The 24842-nt window shown below is 38.1% G+C and overlaps 2 protein-coding genes across 9 annotated transcripts in view; one reads left to right on the top strand and one right to left on the bottom strand.

Moving 5' to 3' along the window:
- Positions 1-2526, top strand: part of LOC108715646 (LIM/homeobox protein Lhx4) — a 32610-nt gene extending 30084 nt beyond the window's left edge. The window contains exon 6 of the mRNA XM_018260984.2: positions 533-2526. Coding sequence (XP_018116473.1) covers positions 533-888 — 356 coding nt within the window. The 3' untranslated portion in view covers positions 889-2526. The remainder of the gene's footprint in view (positions 1-532) is intronic.
- A 6024-nt stretch (positions 2527-8550) lies between these two features.
- The window catches only part of acbd6.S (acyl-CoA binding domain containing 6 S homeolog), an 84358-nt gene continuing 68066 nt past the window's right edge, over positions 8551-24842 (bottom strand). For 6 of the 8 annotated variants that reach the window (XM_041591444.1, XM_041591443.1, XM_041591439.1 and 3 more), the window contains 2 exon segments: positions 10515-10545; positions 8551-8992 (listed from right to left, as the gene is read on the bottom strand). In XM_041591444.1, coding sequence (XP_041447378.1) covers positions 8799-8992; positions 10515-10545 — 225 coding nt within the window. In that variant the 3' untranslated portion in view covers positions 8551-8798. 8 annotated transcript variants of the gene reach the window in all.

Genomic DNA, 24842 nt, shown 5'->3' with positions numbered 1-24842 from the left:
AAACATATAACTTTTACCAATGCAGGGTAACAGTACATGCAAATTTGCAAAACCCATATCAGCTGTGAATATGTGGAAGTATGAGACTTTAAAAGGATCTTCCACCCAAGAATTTTTTTTGCAGTGACAGATAGGGTGATAGTGATAGGGTGTAGGACCCATTTAATTGCATTGAGTTAGTAAAAATGCAACATAGTATAATGTACAAAAGCAATGAATAAGCTGTAAAATATATCATTATAAACAGAGTTTAGCAATTTCACAGGTTTTAATTGGTGCTTAGTAATGTCACTCGTGTCAAATGTCTCATTGAGACTTGTTAAACAATAATGTACTGCTTGTTTGTAAAATATGAGGCTATTTGACTATAAGAAGGTTCCAGACCTTTACTTGACATGTAATCTCATGCCTTTATATGGTAATGGAGCACTTCATGTGTAATATTCTTGCATTTTACAATGGGGGGGGGGTACAGAATTGCCTTTATCTATGAAAAATGAGTAAAACTTTTTGTTACTTATCTTATTTTTAGATGAGCAGATATTGTCTGAACTTGGATCAAGTGGTAGTATTTACAATTCTGGTGGAGATCTTGTGCCTTTGATGAATGGAGGCTTTACAATGGATGGAACAGGACAATCTTACCAGGACCTTCATGACGGTAGCCCCTATGAGATGCCACAATCTCCCTCTTCTATCTCCTCCCTACCACCCCACAGGCTGCCATACAACATGGACAATGCTGCTGGGCTTTTGAACCACCCTCCTCTCCGTGTACTACCAGCAGCCCCAAACTCTGATATCTCCACAGAGAGCAGCATGGGTTACCCTGACTTTCCCACCAGTCCAGGCTCCTGGCTGGATGAGATGGACCATCCCCCATTTTAAAGCAAATGGGGGTTCTACCTTCTAGACGATCAACGAGTTTGCCAAACTCTGCAGACACCACTCTCAGCCTTTTGAAATCTCTTAAATGAATCGTATGCTCCCCTGAACAGCACAGACCCACAAAACAGCCAGAACATGCATCTAACCTATGGTATTAGAACTGGAAGTCACGAGGCAATCAGAGGAGCCCAAAATGAATAGAAACACAAGGTACTGATAAATGTTTGCACTTTTGTTGGCGATGGATCTCCCTATTTAATCCTGGGAATTCAATGAATGTGAACACACTCCACTCTTAAGATATTATGTTAAATGTCTAACATTGTATCTTGCAGTGTGAGCACATAATATGGACACTCCCTGCCTCGATGGACTCTGGTTGTGGTGGTGTAGGCAGGAGCCTTGTTCATGCAAATGACAATCTATTCTCAACACGAATTAGCATTTGTTCTCACACAGGCTAAAATTCTTATCTTTTTGGATAAACCAAATAGTGATTGGAGCATCTTTGGAAATTCTTCCATAACTGAAGAGCATCTGCATACTATTCATGAGCTTCTACTGAGCCCTGCAATATCAGTTCATTGAGTGTCTCAGGGTTACAGGAGACACTAAGAATTCTAGGTCTTTCACTAGTCCTGGATCCTTAGTGGAAAGATCTAGGGGATAAAGTTGGCCTTGGTAGGAAATTTCTTAATACAGGGTGTAGCACATTTTGTTAAGGTAGAGTACGTATAGAAAGCATCGCATAAAGCCTCTCTGTGCTAGAGGCATTTCCAGTGCATTCCTCTGCTCCAACAAAAGACAGTTGTAAAATGAATCTTGGAAGACCTGTATACTTTTTAACTGAGGAAAATATTTTTTCCACTATATTTTTGCATAGCACGATTCATGTATATTTGGTGTTGTTATTGCTGCACAAAATTACTCCGTTACAGCTTTTGTGACTTGACAATGCACAGTCTCCATTCTTTCCAACATGACATGCATTCTTCCTGTCAGTGCTCAACAACTCGTGTCAGCAGGCAATCATCAATTGTAACCCATCCAGTTTGATGGGTTATAATTGCATTATATAGTCTCCACTATATAACTTGTTGTCATGGGAAAGTCATGATCAAGCCTTAGGTAACATTATTGTGTATGTACACGTCCTGTTCTACTGCAGTCTCATTGTAACCATCCCATTCCTGACACAGCACAATCTCTCCTATCTGCACAAAAACACACATTACCTTCAAGTAATGCAGTTTATAATGTGCACAGGACTTCTCTCTGCTCTACACCACCTGTTACATTGACCTAGAGCAAACTGAAAAAGTTGCTCACTAAATACAGTCATATGAAAAAGTTTGGAAACCCCTCTTAATTCTTTGGAGTTTTGTTTATCATTAGCTGAGCTTTCAAAGTAGCAACTTCCTTTTAATATATATAACATGCCTTATGGAAACAGTAGTATTTCGGCAATGACAACGATTATTGGATTAACAGAAAATATACAATATGCATCATAGCAAAATTAGCCAGGTGCATTAATGTGGGCACTCCAACATAAATATTACATCAATACTTAGTTGAGCCTCCTTTTGCAAATGTAACAGCCTCTAGGCGTCCTGCGCCAGGGCCCTCCCCCTCTAGTTCCGTTACTGTACACATACACCATCTGCAGCAAGATGTTCTTGCAGGTCTTTGGAGGTCATCTTTGGGTTGTCTGTAACCACTCACAATCCTCTGCATATGCCGCTCCTGTATTTTTCTTGGCCTGCCAGACCTGGGATTTACAGCAACTGTGCCTGTGGCCTTCCATTACAGTTAAAACTGACAGTTTAAATTAAGATAGCTTTTTGTAGCCTTCCCCTAAACCATGATACTGAACAATCTTTGTTTTCAGATCTTTTGAAAGTTGCTTTGAGGATCCCATGCTGTCACTCTTCAGAGGAGAGTCAAACAGAAGCACAACTTGCAATTGGCCACCCTAAATACCTTTTCTCTTGATTGGACACACCTGACTATGAAGTTCAAGGCTTAATGAGCTAATCCAACCAATTTGGTGTTGCCAGTAATCAGTATTGAGCAGTTACATGCATTCAAAGTGGCAAAATTAGACGGGTACCCACATTTTTGCACAGTTTTTCACATTTGATTAAATTTCATACAACTGAATACTGCTTCACTAAAAATCTTTGTTCAGAATACACCCCAGTACTCAGATGTTCCTGGGAAACGAAAGACATACCACTGTTTCTTTTTACAGTGGAGTAAATTATTATGCAGGCTGAGAGGGGTTCCCAAACTTTTTCTTATGACTGTATATTAAAGGAGAATATTTCTAATGTATTAGAAGGGCTTATCTACTATTTTTTCAGGCACTTATGTATCAGGACATATACCTATGTCACACTGGGGAGAAGAAGAGCTTCTACTGTAGCTGGCTCTAAACAGGCTTCATTGTTTCTCATGGGGCAAAATCTCCCCAAACTGCCTTCCGCCTGCTATAAGGAGAAAACGGCAGCGCCAATTTACTTGCGGCGCTTCGATTTCCAAAGTTGCCTCACGAGGAAAACTTTGGGCGACTTCATAAATCGAAGTGCCGCGAGTGCATTGGCGCTGCCGTTATATTATGATAGCAGGTGGAAGGCAGGGAAGGCGTGTGCTAGCTCCCTTAACTGTTCTAAATTGATACATTTAGCGAATATATTTATCTTTGTCCCTGCTGAGTTTCATCAGCTGTTACAAGAGCTAATATTCCACAGATACCCCCGAGAAACGTATCAACTAAATGTAGCAAATTGTAACAGTTCAGAATGCTCCTGGATCACTGAGTTGCCAGACTGAGTCATTAGCTACAGGGACATAAAACTTAAAATTTGGGTAAAAAATTAAAGATGGAAAGCAATTGAAAAAAAGTCTGTTTCTGGTGAACAATCTGAAAACAACAACTGAAAAAAGTGAACAGCCCCTTTAATTAACACATCTGTGTTTATACCTATAATTGAAAGTTGACATTATGCTTGTCTATGACAACAAAATTTCTATTGGTTATATATAGATTGTAACGTTGCTATACCTGTATCTAGAAAATGCTGCAGTTTAGCGATCAGATATGACACTTGCCACTTATGCAGCCAAATACATGTTTTATGCACACGATAAAAGCATTGCCTGTTGAAAAATCGTACTTGTAAAAAAAAAAAAATATATATATTTTTCCTTTAAGTTCTGTTAAAGAAACATCTTGCAATATAACAGCATTTTCCCCTGCACCAGCTTACAGTAATGATTAAATATATAACTCTGCCTTAGTGAAGCAGCAAGCCCTCTCTTTCCACACAAGCACTAAGGCACATTCAGTCGCTTTTTGCCTTCACGCCACAACCATAATGAGTTTGCACAAAACAGCGCCTGTCCTCATGATGTATATACTGTACAGTCCTTGAAGTGAAAGTCTTGTGATATCCTGTATTTATTGCCATAAATGAAAGCCCAGTGTGTTTCACTGGCATCACACATGTTATTTATGTAAATAAATCTGAGCCTTCTTACATTTTGTTGGTTCCTTCATTCTCTGGCCATATCTTGTGGTGGTTATTGTGAACTCATCATGTGGCAGAAACCAGTGCAGAAATATGTTCGGTATCTGTAAGAGGGAGGCTATTTTAGGAACAAAACATAATTTTCCATATGCTGCCCACTAAGGAGTTGGTTTAATTAAAAGCTGAAGAGGATTGAATCAATCAATGCATTTCAATATTTTGGGGGTGTGGGAGAATTACCTGTTTATAAAGCATCTTAAAGTATTAATTTTTATGGTGATAAAAATGTAAACAGTTACCGATATTTAAAAGGATACTACACCAAAGCAGCTCAATATTAATGTTCCTTTTTGTTCCATGATGAGTTTCTGATATATAAATCTCAAAGAACCATAATAAAAAATATATACATTATATACATCAACAGCCAAGTAAATAAACAATGAAGTTTCATGTGATGGAGATAATATTATAAATAAAACAATTAAGCAGTCTGTACCATTTCTGAAAAAAATGCTATCAGTCCATATCACTGTCTGAGCAATTTCCCTGCATGTAGAGACAGACTAGTGAGAGGAGGATAGTGAAGAGTAACTTAATTATTTCAGAAATGGTGAAGCATTTTTAGGGGCAGATTTATTAAGGTTCAAATTGTAAATTTGAATTCAAGTTTTTGAATTTTTTATGTGAAAACTCACAAATTTGCATTTAAAAGCACCAACTCGAATATAAATTTGAATGTGAGATGTATCACACCTCGACCATGGAAACAGTTCTAAATCAAATATTCGCCACCTAAAACCTGCCAAATTCATTTACAAGTTAATGGCAGAGGTCACTTAATCCATTTGAAGATGTTAACAGCCTTCCTGACATTCGAGTTTTTTTCGGATTCGAATTTGATTTAAGTTTTTGAGTCCATAACATTCATTCAAATTTTAGAGAGAGTTTTTTCTTAAATAAGATACATTCGAGTAAAAAAACAATTTACAGACAAAAATTCGACCTTTGATAAACCTGCCCCTTCAAGTATTATATGTGAAAAGCTTCTTGTTTCCATGTGGAGAAGTTTATTATATTTTTATGATAGTTTCACTTGATTTGCAGATGAGGTGTTTTGAGCATTGATTACATTTCCATTGCAAATCAGCTCAACTATGACATAAACCAGTGGAAAAGGAGAGACCCACTGGCTGCTTAAATGCTTGCTAAGAAACCCGGTGTTTCAGAAGCAGTGTCAGACTGGCCCACAGGGATACCAGGAAAACTCCCGGTGGGCCCAGGTACATGTGAGCCCTCCTGCTTCAAAACATTTGGCCTATTTCATGGCCATTACCTATTCTATGAGAAAAAAGAGACTAAATAAATGGAATAATAGATTATAGTATGTAAAGAAAAGAGACTAAGAGAATAGAGGTTGAGTGAGGAGAGGAATTATAATAGTACTGAGTGGGCTCCTGATCTAAGGTTTTTAGGTGGGCCCCTGGTGTCCCAGTCCGACACTGTTCAGAAGTCAATATTTTGGATGTTACATACACCTCTGACACATGGCCAGTGGGCCTGCATGAACCCAAGTAAATGATTTACTTCCAATAAGGCACCCAGTGGTGGATAGGCTCTTAGAACATCAGTTTCCATCTTCTGTAGGCCATTTTTCTTATACTGTATAATACATGTCTTTGTGCTCACCTAGTAGCAGTCTCTTTTCAACTGACAGCAGCCAATTAAAGCAACTGGGAAACAAAGAGAAAAACTTTTCTGAACCAGTAAAGAATGTATTTTTTGGCACAAGTAAAAAAAAAAAAAAAAAAAAAAAAAATGACATTGGTTTATTTCTGTTTGAAGCTGCATAAATATAGGTTTGGTACCTATAAAGCACAGGATTGATAGAATTCACATCCTTCTTCATCTTACTACAGCTGTTGGGCTCTGTCTGCCTCAGCTTTATTTGTGTTGCCTTTTTAATCATTTTAACATTTAATGCTCCTCAATTAAAGTGTTTTTAGATTGAATCCAGCTTAAATTGTGCATTAGGCATTTTGGTTAGCGGTAGTTAAGGGCAAGAGTAGGGATTACAGCTGAGCACGTGTGCGTGTCAAAGTGTGTATCGGAGTGATCACAAAGCTCCGTCACAAAGTAGATTATCGGTCAGGATCTCAAGCAGTGACGGCAGCTAAACCCCTGTATGGAAATGTTTGAATTAACACTGTAAATACCAGTACATATAGAATTGTTATGGAATTTACCTTGCCTTCAGCTAGCACCTTGGCCAATGTCTGCACCTGGTGACAGTCTCCCTCTGAAAATCGTACGATCGGCAATACATGCAGAGATATTATCGGCAGCCGACAGAAACTTTTAACCTGTCCGATCGACCAAACGACCGATCTCTGCCGGACGAAAAATGACGGGACTCTCTCCACACCAGTCCGAAAATCGTACGAATTCACAATTCAAATTTGAGAGTTTTGACCATAAAAAATATTTGAATTTTCAACTTGACCACACAGAAATTGACGCCAGATACAAATTCACATGAAAATTAGAGCACTTAGGGGTTAAGTAATAAATTTGCCCAGGAGTAGTAACCCATAGTGACAAATTAGCAAGTAGCATATATATGTTCGTTGATGCGGTCCCACGATCTGACCGCCCGTAAAGCCACCGTAGGATCAGATCGTTGGGCCCTAGGGCCCACGATTGGATCAGCCCGATATTGTCCACCTCAAGGTGGGCATATCGAGGAGAGATCCGCTTGTTTGGCTACATCGCCAAATGAGCGGATCTCTCCGTGTATGGCCACCTTAAGACTAAAACCCACATTATAAACTGTTCTTTTAAACAAAAGAAGTAAGCCTGGAAAATATTTTCCCCCAACCCACATTATTAATCTTTCTACTAATGTTAAGCACATTTGAGCCAATATTGTCAGATATTTTCAGATCAGGTCCCCCTTAGAGGTATAGGATTTGGTCACAGCCCCCATTAGCTCATAAGGTGACAGATGTAGGAAAACAGGACATCAAATAAATAACTTATCTAATTGTGTATGCTTTATGGCCAGCTAAAAAAATGCTGAAATCGGCCTTAAAAGATGAACATTCTCAAGATTCTACAGAAAGCAAACAATCAATATGGCCAAGGCTTATTAAGTATTGCCAGACTGAATAATATGCTTTTTATTCATAGCGGTGGTTTAAAAAAACAAAAACAAAAAAAAACAAACATGGGTTGTGTGACAGTTAGGAAAAAAAAAAATGTAGGTTTACCTATTACATTTAGTCATACATTTATACAGCATGCTCAATCCAATACCCTGGATGTTTAAACTGAAAGAAGGAAGTCTGATACAGAAGCCAATGTGTACACAATAGAAGGAAAGAAATGCTGTGGTTTTGACTCCGGACTCCGAGCAGCATTACTTTCAGGATTTACTGGTGTATTTATATAGACCTTTCTGATAAAGCTTATTTCCTTTTAACCTTTCATAGTGAGCCAGTATGTACTGTCCATTTACAGGTGTGGGATATTTCCTTGAGCATTGGGTTTAAGGCTATTGAACGTATAGGATCAAAATAGCATACAAATCAAGCAATATATACATGACAATAATAATGGTGCAATATATTAAGATAATACACAAAAGCCTAAAATAATCTACTGTATAAAATATATCCTTAAAAACTGTGTTTTGCTCAATCCTTAGTCATGACTTCTGTGTCGTGGCTCAAAAAACTGGTGCTTAACAATAACAATATACCTAAATTTTTAAAACATGAGGATATAAGAAGGCAACTAGAACAGGAAGTCAACTATAGGGGACAGCTTTTATGACAGGGAGTACAGTATTCCCTTAATCATACTGCAGGGACTCTGTGCTCACCAACAGGTGTAAGTCTTTGTTTTTATGTCAAGAGTAACCAAAATCCATTCTTTTCCTACCTCACTCTGTACCAGATATTAAACTACTTTTGGCAAAATCAATCATTCAAGTATGTTCATGACATTTCACCCCCTGACAGCAACTGAGTTTATAGGTGATATTCTAATTCACATGAAAAAGGGAACAAATATGGCAGTTCATAAATATATATGAATAAAATAGAATGAAAATCTACTTACTGCAAAATGAAAGCAAATCCTGTTTATTAATATCACAACACTTAATATTCATGAATGGTTCATCATTACTCATAAAATAATTTCTAAAGAAAATAAAGTCTTCATTTCCGCTAGTAATAACCAAAGGCCTGTAAGAGAACAGGAATTAAAAAGCGACCAAATGCACATTGTATAAACCAAAGACATGTTTCTTTAATAGGAGTTGTTAATTTGTGGAACCCAAGTGAAGCCGACTTGAAATCTTGCATTGTGTGTTTATTGTGGCATTTCTAAGAGAAGGCTTGGGGGTTTGTTGTGCTCCCCATTTGAGGCATGTTGTTGCAGCATTGCAGCAATAGTCTTGCTATCCGTTACTTCATGTGGCTGGAAACCATCATTATCAACAAGGGATGGGTCAGCACCATGATCCAGGAGAAGATCTACTATATCTGGGAACTCACAAGCTGAGGCTGTCAGGAAGACAGAGAAGAAAACCTTTTTTTAAACAAATCCTTATTGTAAATATCCTTAAAACATCTTCATGATAACATTTTTTTCTTATGAATAATTATATTTCCTGTGCATTTATAATGTAAAATGCACAAAAAAAACATTGGCTTGTATCTCAGCTATGTTGATTCCCACACAGTTCTGAAAAGATACTTTCTAACTTTTAATCATCCAGCTAAACTTCAACTCCCGCCGACATTCAACAACTCAAAGAGGTTCAGGGATTGTGAGAGATCCAGATGAACAGTTGGTTCAGGGATTGTGAGAGATCCAGTTGATAGGAACCATTTGGAGAGTCGAGTATAAACCTTTCTCATTCTACAAAAGCATAACCTGAAAGGGGTGTTTTTGCAAATTTACAAATGATTATATAATGAATGATCTTGGTGAACGTGGTAAGTGATTTACCTCCGTGTAGTCCTGGTTCCTCTGCCTTCTCAAATACATTCTGTTTCTATGGTCCTTTACAGGGAACGGAATCTGGGTCTTCCCCATATGTTATACACAACTAGCGTTTGTTTGTTTTTTCTACTTTATGTAAACAGTATATAACTATATAACTATATAAAAAGTAGCTGTATAAAACTCATTTATAAGAAGAAAATAACTTATTAAATTCTACAAACAGCAGGCGGTTTATCTGTAATCTGAAGCACTTGCTGCTGTCCATTTCCGTTGAATCAGTCATGCTATATTTAGATACACCAGCATTGTCTATAATGTAAATCACAGTAGATGAAATCTTTAAAAGGCTCCTCAAACATTTCAGATATTTTTTTGGAAAGTAATTATCTTTTATCCATGACTGGCAGCCACTTTAAAAATCAAGATTAGACTTCATTTCAACAAGTGACGACAGGACAGATGCATCATCTCCCTCCTCCTATGCACCAGATGGGGACTGGTCTAATCTCACCCTCTCCCACTTGCAGCAGAACCTAGGAAGAGATGATTTCCACAGGGAGAAATCAGAATATAAAGCATTTAGATTCTGCTCCCAGGACAGGAGCTGAAGGCTGTAATCCAGTAGGAGGAGACACTATGGATGACCTTGGCTAGTCATGAGGGTAAAATAAGATTTACAGTCGTTTTTATGGGGAGTCTGACCTTTGTTCTTAGCCCTAGCAGTCTGGTTGCTTATAACTCATGTGAGAGGAGCAAGCTAGCATTACATGACAAAAGAGTTTCAGGATGGACAGATGTTGCAGAAATGAAAATACATGACATAGTGACCTGCCGTTACAAACCAAAGTTCTACAATACATAGACCTTCCAGAGACAACTCTTCTATCACTTCTTCACATCTGCATGAAAACGAATGCACTTCAGATACCCCATTACCGTTTCATACGCCGCAAAAAGCCTAATTTGCAATAACGTATTCACGCCTCCTTACCCTGTCTTTAAATGCAGTTCTCACGCCCACCTCTCATGTTACTGCTACATTTAACTGTGCTAAGTAACAGAGTAGCCCTTACTTACCATAATGGAGAGGCGTCTGTCCCTCAGAGTCCTATACAAAAAAAAGAATATAATTTACTTTAAAAGTATATTATAAATATAGTATCACACTGGGTTACATTCATTTATTTAAAAGAAAAACAGTAAAACATTTCTGTAACTGAAACTTAAAAAAAACAAACAGAAAAAACACTTCTTTATAGAGAAAAGTTGAAAAACTTTATTAAAAAAAAAAGAAGAAAAAAGTAGGTTCAATAAAAAAAACCTTTCCTTATGATTGATTTGCAGTGCTTTACAGAGCTTGTTCTTCATTCACATCAGTCCCTGCCCCAGTTGAGTTTACAATCTAAGCTTCCTATAACATTCACACACATTAGGGGCAATTTTATCAGAACCTAATTAACCTGCCTTTATGTTTTTCGGGTGTGGGAAGAAACCAGAGTACCTGGGGGAAACCCAGGCAGACATGGGGAGAACATACAAACTTCTTACATAAAGTGATTATGAGCAAAAGGTTGGCAGCATTTGCCATTGTTCCATGATAGTATTTTCTTTCGATAACATATGTTGGTTGCCAGTAAACTTTATGCTTATTTGCAGAAGTGCAGTTGTAAATCCTATTTACTACAGTATATGAAAAGAAAGTTGAGTTGAAAGCCTTTTTATTTTATAAATATTATTATATTTATATTATTTATAAATTGTATGACCTATTCAGGACCCCACCCGTTTCTGTGCGTGACCTGGGTGAATCAGAACATGTATTTTTGTGTCTGCAGAATGGTCACTCATTGCAGACAAATGAAGAGAAAGATTGATGAAGATTATTTCCAGTGCATTCAAATTACTTCTAATTACTGCTACTACTTGTTTTGTCATCATTTTTTTAAAATCATTTTATACCGCCATTGCTTTGCAATGCAGAGCTCGGCAGTACTTTTTAATTTAGAGATCTGTGATGTGTATTATGTTTAGCATTGGTGTAATTAATACAGTGCTCCAGAATCCCACCTGACAGAGCGGGAGAGAAAAGGGGACAGATGATGGGCTGGGAGGGGAGAAGTGTGGCAGCCTTTAAACAGTCTTGCATCTGAGGTCTGCCACGCGCTTCTGATTGGATTAACATCTTAACTCCCAACACACGGTTCACATGTCCCACAAGATCACAGCAGAAAACACATGTCTGGCTCCAGCCTCTAAATAAACCCATTCCATCTAAGCTGCAGCTAAAAGGTGATCATTAATACTCCAATAATAAATATGATAAGGCAAGGGAAACAGACCCTTCTGCTTTGAGTATGGAAATGAAAATACCAGTTGCAGTTAGTATGGATTTTCAATTACAATGCCTAAGGGGACATTTAAATCAATCTCCTCTGTGGGAAAAGAAAAGCCATGCTGTAACAGGAGACCAGCAAACTACCGGCAGAAAATTAGCATCTGAACCATGTTTGCTAACAAGGGAATCCTTTTTAAAAATGTAATTTTTGTAATTTAAGTCCTTACCATTATTCTATTAACCATTTAGGTCAGGGATACCCAACCTTTTTTTACCCATGAGCAACATTCAAAAAAAAAAAAAAAAAAAAAAGAGTTGGGAAGCAACACAAGCATGACAAAACCCTGGGGATGCCAAATAAGGGGTGTGATTTGCTATTTGGTAGCCCGCTATGTGGACTGGCAGCCTACAAAAGTCGTTTGGAGGTACAACTGGTTTAATGCAACCAAAACTTGTCTCCAAGCCAGGAATTCCAAAAGAAGCACCTGCTTTGAGGCCACTGGGAGACACAGCTAAGGGGGTTGGAGAGCAACATGTCACAACTGGGTTGCCTCCTGGCCGGTAAAAATGCCGGATGATCCCAATGTTATTAATAAGGAAAAAAGATAAAAAAAAAAATAGGAAGGCTGGTATTTTTTTTCCAGAAAAGGTGGCAACCCTACTCACAAGCCACTGGTTGGGGATCACGGATTTAGGTAATACAGACAAACCTCAATTTTACCTCCCCTGATTTTAAGATTCCCCCTATTTTAAACCATTTTATGTGGCACCACTAGTACAAAACGCATAATGCATTTCCCTGCTTCTACATTTCCCCCAGATTTTACTGCATAAAGATTACAAACAGCACTGGATTTCTAAACTCTGCGCCCAGAGTCCAGCTGCCTCTTGCGCCACTCCCCCGACATGTGGGCATTGCAAATGCACACTTTTACCGTTTCTCCGGCTCCTCCGCTCCCAGCGCTGCTTCTCCCGGTGAGGCGCATCGAGGCGGCTGGGCAGCATGCCACCCCTAAAAATGTGCCGCCCTAGGCCCAGGCCTTTGTGGCTTCGCCAAAAATCTGGGCCTGATTACAAACAATAAATATATACACAGTATGCAGTTGTTAAAGGTCATTGTTGTTTGAACCTTCTTCCTGTACCTATTCTTGTGCAATATTTTTATCTCAAAGAACTGAAATATAAAAGTAGTGTTTTTTTAACAATGTAATCGCGTAGTGCAAACAGCATCCATCATTTTAGAACCCCTTAATTGCAACTGTTCTCTCTACACTAGTGATCTTGTTCCCTTCAGCTGGTTTGAGCAAGGGGAAGGGGCAGCATCCCATCTCCTCTGGTGGCAGAAAGTAACATTGATTTATGCTAAGAAAAAACTTGAGAAAAACAAAAAATAAAACATGTTGGTTGCACGAGGATTTGGTCCATCTCAGGGCCTGAAGTAGAGGTAGGCAACAGAAACATGTGCCTGGGTGTGCAACAGATTGAAAACAATTCTGAAAAATATAAAAATGTAATGTTCTAAAAATGTGCATGAATAGCCTCAGCTACTGGCTCACAGTACCACAAGCACCAGCAATGAAAAACGTGTAACACTGAGTTTGAATAAACAATGTTCATACTAATGAACAAAGTAAGAGGCACCCATTCCGTACCCAATCATCCCGACTGGTTGGCTAACTAAAGCTGCAGAACTGACAGAAGCACAATGTTTTTAACAAAAGTCAGTGGAGGCATAATAAGTGGCTACTTGTTCCAAGATAATTGATAGTGCTAAGAAAAGTGGCATGACATGGTGGTTTGTTGGCCTGGCACAATTGAGGTACAGTAAGATAGCAGGATATTCAGAGGCAATCTGGATGGGTAGACATTTAGCCCTGGCATGGTACATTGGTACCATGATTAAGTACCTTAGGGGTACGAAACACGTAGGGCCTATGGAGATGTATGTATACTTTTAAATTTGATCAATAAAGACTTATTTTTCAAACGTATTTGTTGTTTATTATGGTAAATTGGAACACAGGCTATCGCTCTACCAATATTATCAGGAAAAATGTAAAATAAAACGGCTACGTTTTTCTAGATAAATTGCCTTTATCTTCATTCAGGTTGTGAATGGAGGGGCTATGAAAATCTGCTCATCTGGTGCCTTTGTTTAGGAAAAAGTTACATTTTCAGCAGGACAAAGTTCTTGAAAACAGGGACACAGTAACATCTGTGTGGATCTAAAACAAAAAGGGAAAACGTTCTACAATCATAGTCGGTGCAAAAGCCTACATAAAATATAAGAATATTTAAAGCAACTTTTGAATTTTATGATATGAACATACATAGAAGCAAACTATGCAGCACTAGATCATTTGCTTTTAGTCACATAATACTTGGAGTCTTGAAATTGGTTTGTCTTGAGTTCTTACTAAAGACTAAGTAATCCCATAAGGTAACATTAATGTTAAGAGTATCTGTGTATATACAAACCTATAGGTGAGTGCTTTACCCCTCTATTTGTTCTTGGGCTAAACGTAGGAGATATGTGTCTCAGAAACACAATATCAGAAATATTCAATTGTTATCAAAAGTCAAAACCCTAAGCACTAGTATGATTGAGCCTTGTTAATCTGACACTCTATTTTTCTAATTCCTGTTTTATCCTTCTTTTGGTCCAAATTTGCTATGCCAATTAATGCAGGCCGCTGTAGAAAGCCTGGAACTAATACCACCTTTCAGGGTAGAAGCGGGACAGAAGGAACAGTGGTGAGTGGAACTATGCAGAAATTAAAAGAGCAGCGTTAGACAAAAGCAACTCTAAAGGTGGCCATTGAGAACAAATACGATCTTTCCAAGAAAGATCGTTCGTTTCAATACACACATGTAGAGCTGAATCGTCAGATATACAGGTAGAAACAATAGAATTCTACCTGTATCTGACGATTCAGCACTAACAATGGCCGATGTTCAGGTGCCTTCATAGGCACCTGATCAAAAATTCCCGTCCAGCCTGATCAACGAGCTGAACGATATCCAAGTCTTCTGACGATATTGGTCGGCTCTTTTTCCACCATACACGCACCAAATATCGTGCGAAAATTAGTTTGTGTAAAATAAATTAGAAATTATTTTAAAGGCAGCACTGATGCAACATATTCTCTGTGAATCACTTTCAGGCCAAAACATCAGGCAAATAATCCCTGGCACGCCTCAGTCCTAAATCCAGGACACAAAGCAGGGGAGGAGAATATATAAGGGAGCCATGTGGGACTTGTAGAGAGCAGACTGCAGCTTTTATAAATACATACAGAAATAATTAAAATCTAAGGGGTTTATAAGGGTTAATCTGCTTTGTATAATCTGTAGCATAAAGCCTGCACAATCGCAGCTCAGGGCCGGCTGTGCCATATCAGAAGCACAATGCAAACGGGGGAGGAGGAAAGCACAGTGTGGAGGAGATTAACAAAGCCTGGAGAAAGGTAGGGAGGCCTATTAGCTCTGCATATTAGCTGTAAGATTATACTGCAGGTTAAGTGCTCTCGCCGGGAAAAGGTGTGTATATTGGTTACAGAATAACAAATTGGCAATTGATCTGATATATAAGGATTTAAGTAAAATTCAGGGCTTTGGGGGAGAAGGGACCAAATGATATGCAGTGCTGGGAGATTCTCTGCATCCATTTAAACCTTCACATTAGGCCGAGGGGTCAGCAGAGAATAACTTTCATCCTGTGGCTGCTGGGAGTGCTTATCCTTTGCTGATGGAATCATCGAAATTGGATTGTGCCCATTTACCGTCCTGAAGTAAAGCATTGTATTTATCCTATTATAGGGACATTGTAAGAGAGCTTCCATTACTTCCCCCCTCCCATCAGAACACTAAGTGCTGGACCCCCAGCAAGCCTGTCACACTCACTGAATAGCACAGGTCGCTATATGTCTGGCTGCTTGCTTTCTCCTGTCCTTTAAAGACATGTCACTGGCAGTATTACTGCACTAGATAAATCCAAATTTCTCAGAGGCAGCTAGATCATGCAGACTTCTATAGTAATGGAATTAAAGTCAGAATAAACAGGTTTTAGAAGAGTGGGGTTATTTAAAGCATTCTGTACTCAACGGCTACATTTGGCTGGCTGTGCGTATAAAGATTAACAATAGGAAAAATCTTTATTTTTATTCCATTGCTGAACAGCAGCAAACACCCAGATTTCGGTTTTGTCAATCACTGCCTGTATGTACATACCCTGAAGTGGCAAAGCTAAACCAACACAGATGTTTTGATATGGGCCAAGACACATATAGTACACCAATGATTGCAATATGAAACACAACCAAACCCACATAATTGCAACACACAGAACAAGCTGTATTGTCTAGTTTGCACAGACAGAACAATTTATATAATGCTTAAAGGAGAACTAGATCTAAAAAAAAAATATTGATTGAAATGCCATTTTTTACTTTATACACTCCGCTTTAATGAACCAGTCTCAAGGTATTCTCTATAACAATAAATGACACAGGGCTGTACATTTGTCACAGAAGCTCCCCATCTTGGATTTTGTTAAGAGTGTCAGTGACACGCACATGCTCAGTGTCCATTGAGCGGCTGTTGAGAAGCTAAGCTTAGTGGCATATCAAGCAGATTATTACATTCTGAAACTAATGGCATGGTCTTATAGCTGCAATGAGTATGTAAATTAATTACTACTCAGCCTTGTATTGTGACATTTATATTTTATATATGCAGTATATAGTGAGTCTGTCCCTAAGTTCAGATAACAGGCAGCAGTGCAGAACATATGCATTGAATCAGTAGAAACTAAATTGGGGGGCTCCTGGGGGAATCTCCAGAGGCAGAGATCATTGTTAAAGGGTTGTGGTTGCCTTGGGCTTAGCAGAGGGCAAAATTGCTGCTCCATTTACCTGCATGGTAATTGCCTGTATGCATGGGTGCACTAGATTGCCAGGCAATTGTTGCTAGGAATCCCTACAGTCAGGGTACCATCAGTTTCCAAGAGACAATGGCTGACTGTTATCCAAGTGATTTGAGGGTGCTTTTGAAAAGTGTGGCCCCTACTCATTAAGTTACTAAATGCTAAGTTTAAAAAGCACTCAGTATCACCCCGTTTACGTAAGGGATCTTGTTTACCTCTAAACAACAAAATTACCACCACATGGCTCATTTTTTTACTTAGGTGCTAACTTGAATCAGAACAGTATCTATGGGTACTGTGTGTCTCAGAATACCATTAATAAACACTTATTTTATAATGTAAATAATCCTTAAAAAAAAAAAAAGTGAACTTTTAGTATGTTACTTAGTCCCCTATCAAGCACCATTGCAACTGGTTTTCTTTAGGGCTCTTGCACTCAGCATGTTTTTTTAAATGCATGAAAGAAGCGAGTAAAAAACACATATTGTATTTATATACGTTTTTTAAACACAAGTGTTTTTGTATGACTTCTAAAAGCAACCTTTAATTCTATTATCTCCTGAACGCACGTCAAGCACAAGAGGATGCAGAATGTTGCAGAATGAAACAGTAAATGTGATAAACTCAGAGCTCATGAGTACAACCAAGCAGAATATAATGCAATCAGTTAGCTGATGCTTTTAAACTCGCACCAATTCCCATAGCCTAGTAACCAATCAGTGGAACCTAAAGAGAACTGCAAAGCAGGAAAGTGCAGCCTTTACACATTTTTGGCTAACTGTATTAGAAACATATTTTGATTTGCACAGCCTTTCTATTTAACCAGTTTTCATTTTTCACTGGACAATTCCTTTAAAGGGGAAAAACATTGAATTTTTCGAGATTTATTATGCTCTGAAGCTGCTTAAAAATTGAATCCGAAAATACTAAAACCTGTCAAAGTTTTTTTTGCCTTCATGGCTGCTGAAAGTTTTGGGGCTTTTAACACTGGTTTTCATACGATAATGCAAATAATTTAAGTATTTGTGGCATCAATTCGAAAAAATTGTCCAATTCGAGAATCAAATCGAATAAGTCACACCATTCCAACTGACGCACTATTTTGTCGCTACGCTTTTTCACACTGACACTGATTTTTTTTAGGTCAAAGTAGAAATTGTATGCACTCCCAGGCCTTCACGTATTCAATAATCTGGTGCTCAGTCCTCTAGGGAGACGGCACTCCCCTGGGTTCACAGGAAACGAAGAATGAGGAAACGGCACACAGAATGGAATGCAAAAGGGGATATACCCCTATGGATTTATTGTGTCAAACAGCACAACGTTTCGGGGGCAGGCCCCTTCGTCAGGTGATATGGCAAGCTAATTACAAACAGCCCTTAAATAGCCTATCGGCCCTCCCACCACCAGAAAAAAAGTCAAAAAACTTTACTCAAAAAAACATTTTTTGTTCTTACGAAAAAGAAAAAAAGAAAAAAAGAAAATTTATGGCTCCAAAAAACATTATTTGAAACAATTGTCCATGGAGAGAAATGTCCAATCATAATGATAATCCAAAATTGGTAAATTAATAAGAAGGAAAAACGAAATACAAAAAATTGAAACGAACAAAACAAGGAATGAGGCACAAACGGAGATTATACTTTCCCTACTGGGGTATTACCTTTCCCTTGGAGAATAATCATGCACAGAAGTTTATCTGAAAGGTAAAAAGATACAAAGTAAGTTATCAATCTCCTGCAAACTGAAACAAGTCTAACCACCACAGTAGATTGTTACTTAAGTTTTAGGTGGTGAGCCTGGATAATTCAAAACATAGTGGCAAAATGCAGATTTAAAAAGTAGCGAAAGTGGTTGTTATAGGTAACAGGATAAATTAAACTCTTCATTCAATCCCCTTGGCATTTGTGTTTGTAACAGCCAAATCCAGTAACTTTCACGTTGTAATAACTTTTGTTTTAAATTTTGCCCACTGCTCACCTCCACCTTTTCCAAGATCTGCCAACGTAGTTGAGAAACTCCATGTTGTTTTTCAAAAAAATGCTTAGCCAGTGTAGTTTCGTGTTTAGTGTATTTGCTCAATTTATTTTTATCATCTACTGCAGGTTGAAAGTTACGTATAGCTGATTTGTGCTCATTAAGTCGTGTTTTAATTGGTCTGCTTGTTTGGCCAATGTACGCTAATCCACATGGGCATTTAATATAGTAAATGACATTCAGGGAATTGCAAGTGTGGAATCCCTTTGTGCGATGTTGCGTGCCTTTACAAGGGTGTGTAACGCAGTCACCCCTTATTATGCTATTGCAATGCCCACAGTTATGACAGGGATAGGTTCCAGGGGTTATCTTGTCAGACAGAGTCGAGGTTTTCTTATTCTTAACCAAGTCCCCTATGTTTCTCCCCCTCCTGTAAGAAAAGATTGGAGGAACAGAGAATAATTTACCAAATTTGGGGTCATTTTTTAAGATCATCCAGTTTTTGAGGATGATATTCTTAATGGCTACAGAGTTGGTATCATAAGTGGAGACAAATGGTACCCGGTCAGACTTATTCTTAGATTTTTTCGTTTGTTTTAGCAACTCTTCCCTTGGTATAACACCTATCTCATTTTTGATTTTTTCCAATCCTGATTGATCGTAACCTTTTCTAAGGAATTTATTGGCCATTGCTGTGGACTCTTGTGCATATAATGCGTCAGTCGAAGTGATTCTCCTTACACGTAGCATTTGGCTTCTTGGTAAACCCTTGAACAGACTTGGTGGGTGAAAGCTAGTGGGATTCAGTAAATTGTTGCGATCAGTGGTTTTAGTGTATAAAGAGGTCACAAATCCTGTATCACTATATTGTACATTCACGTCCAGAAAGTGAATTATAGAGTGATTTGATTCTAATGTGAATTTTATGGATGAATGTACGCTGTTGAGGTAATTAAAAAAATCATCAAGTTCAATCTGTGTGCCAGTCCAAATAAAAAATGTGTCATCGACAAATCTCATGTAGGAATGAATGTGGCAAGAAAAATCAGTGTTGCAAAAAATAAATGTTTGTTCGAAATAATCCATAAAAATATTGGCGTATGTAGGGGCCATGTTGGCACCCATGGCACAGCCTTGTATTTGCAAATAGTACTTTTTTTCAAAAGAGAAGACATTTTTGGTAAGAACAAATTCTAACAAAGTGCACAGAAAATTAATCTTATATGTGGGTAGAGATGTACGTCCAAGGTAAGTACGTACACATTCAACACCTTCCTCGTGTGGTATTGAGGTATAGAGGTCACGTACATCAAGAGAACATAGAATGTTCTGACAAGATAACCCCTGGAACCTATCCCTGTCATAACTGTGGGCATTGCAATAGCATAATAAGGGGTGACTGCGTTACACACCCTTGTAAAGGCACGCAACATCGCACAAAGGGATTCCACACTTGCAATTCCCTGAATGTCATTTACTATATTAAATGCCCATGTGGATTAGCGTACATTGGCCAAACAAGCAGACCAATTAAAACACGACTTAATGAGCACAAATCAGCTATACGTAACTTTCAACCTGCAGTAGATGATAAAAATAAATTGACCAAATACACTAAACACGAAACTACACTGGCTAAGCATTTTTTTGAAAAACAACATGGAGTTTCTCAACTACGTTGGCAGATCTTGGAAAAGGTGGAGGTGAGCAGTGGGCAAAATTTAAAACAAAAGTTATTACAACGTGAAAGTTACTGGATTTGGCTGTTACAAACACAAATGCCAAGGGGATTGAATGAAGAGTTTAATTTATCCTGTTACCTATAACAACCACTTTCGCTACTTTTTAAATCTGCATTTTGCCACTATGTTTTGAATTATCCAGGCTCACCACCTAAAACTTAAGTAACAATCTACTGTGGTGGTTAGACTTGTTTCAGTTTGCAGGAGATTGATAACTTACTTTGTATCTTTTTACCTTTCAGATAAACTTCTGTGCATGATTATTCTCCAAGGGAAAGGTAATACCCCAGTAGGGAAAGTATAATCTCCGTTTGTGCCTCATTCCTTGTTTTGTTCGTTTCAATTTTTTGTATTTCGTTTTTCCTTCTTATTAATTTACCAATTTTGGATTATCATTATGATTGGACATTTCTCTCCATGGACAATTGTTTCAAATAATGTTTTTTAGAGCCATAAATTTTCTTTTTTTCTTTTTTTCTTTTTCGTAAGAACAAAAAATGTTTTTTTGAGTAAAGTTTTTTGACTTTTTTTCTGGTGGTGTGAGGGCCGATAGGCTATTTAAGGGCTGTTTGTAATTAGCTTGCCATATCACCTGACGAAGGGGCCTGCCCCCGAAACGTTGTGCTGTTTGACACAATAAATCCATAGGGGTATATCCACTGATTTTTTTTATAAATTAGGTAAATTCATGGATGCATGTTAGGTTGGCTTTGTTTTAACTAAAAAAAAGTAAAAAAGTAAAAAATTCCAGTCTTCATAAATACCTCCAAACTGTAATTGTCTCAGAATATCAAGGTCTTCATCACATGCAAAGTTAATGTAAAGATGAACTACCCTTTAATTGGATAACCTGTCTTTGTAATTTGTCATGTCCATTATAAATTCTGCTTTGTATCCTTTAAACATACCTGATTTGCCACACAAACCAATTTACACAGTGGGCAAGCCATAAAAAGTGGCTATATTTTTTATGTACTTCTAGTTTTATTATTTTTAGACCAATACCACACAGGGCTGATTGTCAGACTGTGGTAAAATGCAGGTGGAGAATCAGCCTCTACACTGGCATTAACCTTCTTTCTTGCTTGCACCCAGAACCACTGTGTCAGCCCAGGTACAGAATTATGGATTTCCCGCCAGGGATGCCCCGAATATATCTCTACCTAATTTGATGAAGGAACTGAAACAATATGGTGCAATCAGTAACCTAAAAATGAACTATCAAAAATCCAGCCTGTTGAACATATCCCTATCAACAGATCAAGTAGACCAAAGAAAACATTAGTTCGCTTTTACAGTAGAGGAGAAATCATTTACATATCTCGGGCTGAAGATATCAGCAAAAATGGAGAACCGTGTACCAGACAACATATTCGCGCTACTAAAATGCACTCAGATGGACCTGGCCCAGTGGGACAGACCTGGATTTTCGTGGTTTGGTCGAATTAATATTGTTAAATGGATATATTGCCACGCTTCCTCTACCTCTTTCAAACCATCCCATTTCAAATCCCGAAACAAACTTTTAAAACACTTTAAACGATGATTACACATATCATTTGGCAAAAGAAAAAAGCACGACAAAAATATGCCTTCCTAACACAATCGAAAGATAAGGGCAGTACAGGACTTCCTGATCTCCTCACATACCACAGAGCTGCAATACTACAAAGACTGCTGGACATAAGATATGCTTAGACCACCAAGCTATGGGAAGTAATAATACAACATGAATCTACAATACCGTTAGAAATACTTCCCTGGTTATCCAAACCTTACAACCACCTCAAGTTTCAACCAATCCTACTGCCTCCACAATTTTAAAAATACATGGGACAAAGTAAAATTCGAATTAAAACTAATAAACACCCACTCAAGAATGATCCAGATACTCCATAACACAAACTTCCCCCCGGGACAAAGAGCAATTAACTTCAAAGGATGGTCTCAATCGGGCTCACTATGGGCATTCCAACTGATGATGGGAAGACAACTTAAAAAAAGTAATCAGACCAGAGGCGATTACATCCATAGACCGACTTCGTCGGAATTTCCTCATCACAGAAGGAACTTTAAATCCTCAGGAACCATCAGATACACCCTTTGAACAATTATTTGTAGTTACAATCCTATTTCCACATGAAATATCTCTATTATATAAAATTCTCTCGGAGACACAAACATCCCCATCAAACAAATATAGATGTAACTGGGAAACAGAACTAAATACTACATTTACAGATAACGAATGGACTCTTATTCAAGAAAAAATGTTCCATTCAGCAACTTGTACAAAGTTACAGGAACTTTATTATAAGTTCTTAACACAATGGTACAGAGTCCCCACAAAACTGTCCAAAATATTTCCAAATCTCCCAGACGCCTGTTGGAGATGTAACCAAGAAAAGGGGACACTCACTCACATCATGTGGCACTGCTCCAAGATTGGTCGGAAATCAAACAAATATTACCTAAATTTACCGACTTGACAATAACCGATTCAGCATCCTTCTTTTTGCTACATAACAATCCCATGCCTACTGTACAACACAAACGATCAAGCATATCAACCATGATAAATGGAGCAAAAGCATTAATACCCAGATACTGGAGATCGGAAGAATCCCCACAATAAAAGAATGGGCACTTAAGGTACAGGAACTTTATCTATTTGAATGCCTAAAGGCCAACAGTGAGCAACGAACCCAGGAGAATAGATTCAGGCAAAAGTCGTGCCACTGGCTTTTATTTACAGAAACACCAGAATATAAAGTCTTAATCTCCTAAACTCCATATATCCCCAGAAAAGGGATCATCTAGTTGAGATATAGGTTTAAAGGTAACACACAGACTGGCGCTTCCAGAGTTCCTCCCTCCTTCCCAATATCCTCAATTAACTGCATTATTTAGATGACAAACCACACTTGAAAATGTATAAGCATAATACCCCTGAATGAGGATCCCCAAACACCCTGTTTGCATAATATGTTATATTAATATGACTATGAAGTTTCCTTACCCCTTGCTTTTGTTCTTTCGTTTACCCTTCCCTGTTGCACTTTTCTGAGTTTCTGTAACATGTGAGAAGTCGATACCTACGATTTTACAGCAAAAATGTTGAGATAACTCAATGTATGAAACGTGTATTTTGTAGAATGCAATGTGTTGTATGATGACTTACAAACAAACTTATGTGTTGCTGAAATGGAAAAGAGACAAAATAAAGAATTAAATTTTTTTTTTTTTTTTAAAAAAAAAAGGAAAAAGCAGACCACAAAACCTTGAACTGCAATAATGCAGCCAGTCACTAGTTGCCATTTGATAAGAAATTACCCTGGTTATGCCAAGTGGGTGGGATTCAGTCTATAGGGTAACTATGAAAATGGACATTTCAGATAAAAAAACGAGTTATTTTCCAAGTATTCCTTCTGCTTTGTAAAAATTGAGGAGAGGGTCTCCTTCCTCTACATGTGGTTTTGCTTGTTTAACATACACCCACAAAATGCGCTGCTTATGAAAATTTATAATGAGCCCCAAATTCTTACCATAACTGGTACTCATAACTGGGCTTGAACTAGAAGAGATGTCAAAAAAAGGGATTTGTGAATAGAAGATTCTATGCCATTACACAGCTCTGTTTCTCTTGAGATGTGTAAACACAGAATAAAAACAAAGAGCTTTAAGTGGTTCTTTGGGAGTGTTGGAGAGCATGTTTTGCTATCGTCCGCTAATCCTTTCTGAGAGTTTCCTAATCTTCCTGGTGAGATGTCAGGATCGAGCTTGAAAAGAGAAAAATGTAAGAAGCTGCATTGCTTATTGGAGTGAGGGTCTGTGCTAAAAGGATCAGGAGGTGCTGGTAGGAGGGGGAGATGGGATAAGGCTGGAGGTCTAATCAAATCAGCAAGGAAAGCTGCAGTATCTCAGCAGTAACCTTGCCAATCAGGGGGGGGAGCTGAAACATGTCTCAGCACACTAATCCCAGGTTGTCCTTCATTCTTCCCAAATCACACAGATCCCCCAAGCTTTGGAGAAAGTTTTTAATGCAGTTTCCACTTCTCAAAAATGAAAAGGCCCAACACAATGAACAGTTCACTACCAAATGCTAAATGTAGTAAACTCCAATAGAAAAGAGTACATAGACATAAATAAGAAATGAAACTAGAGAAAGTAACTACTTTTCTATGTAGTATGAAAACAGGATCTGTGTAAGGCCACAATTCACCTGGGGTTGCGTGCATTACAGTGCTGCTGCCAAAAGGAGATGTCCAACAAAAAAATACTACAAAGACTGCTCTCACCTGTACAGTAGCCTATGTCTAGTTGTATGCTTCATAGGTACAGATGGGAGGTTGACAGGCTTCCCTTGAGACATATATTTATGGTTATTGATCTGTTGTGAAAGCACTAAGGCGGGAGAGATTCTGCCC

This window comes from Xenopus laevis, chromosome 4S, assembly GCF_017654675.1.
Source record: "Xenopus laevis strain J_2021 chromosome 4S, Xenopus_laevis_v10.1, whole genome shotgun sequence".
NCBI classification, from domain to species: Eukaryota; Metazoa; Chordata; class Amphibia; order Anura; family Pipidae; genus Xenopus; species Xenopus laevis.
The sequence above is the reverse complement of the archived record's forward strand: the minus strand, read 5'-3'. Positions and strand labels throughout refer to the sequence as shown.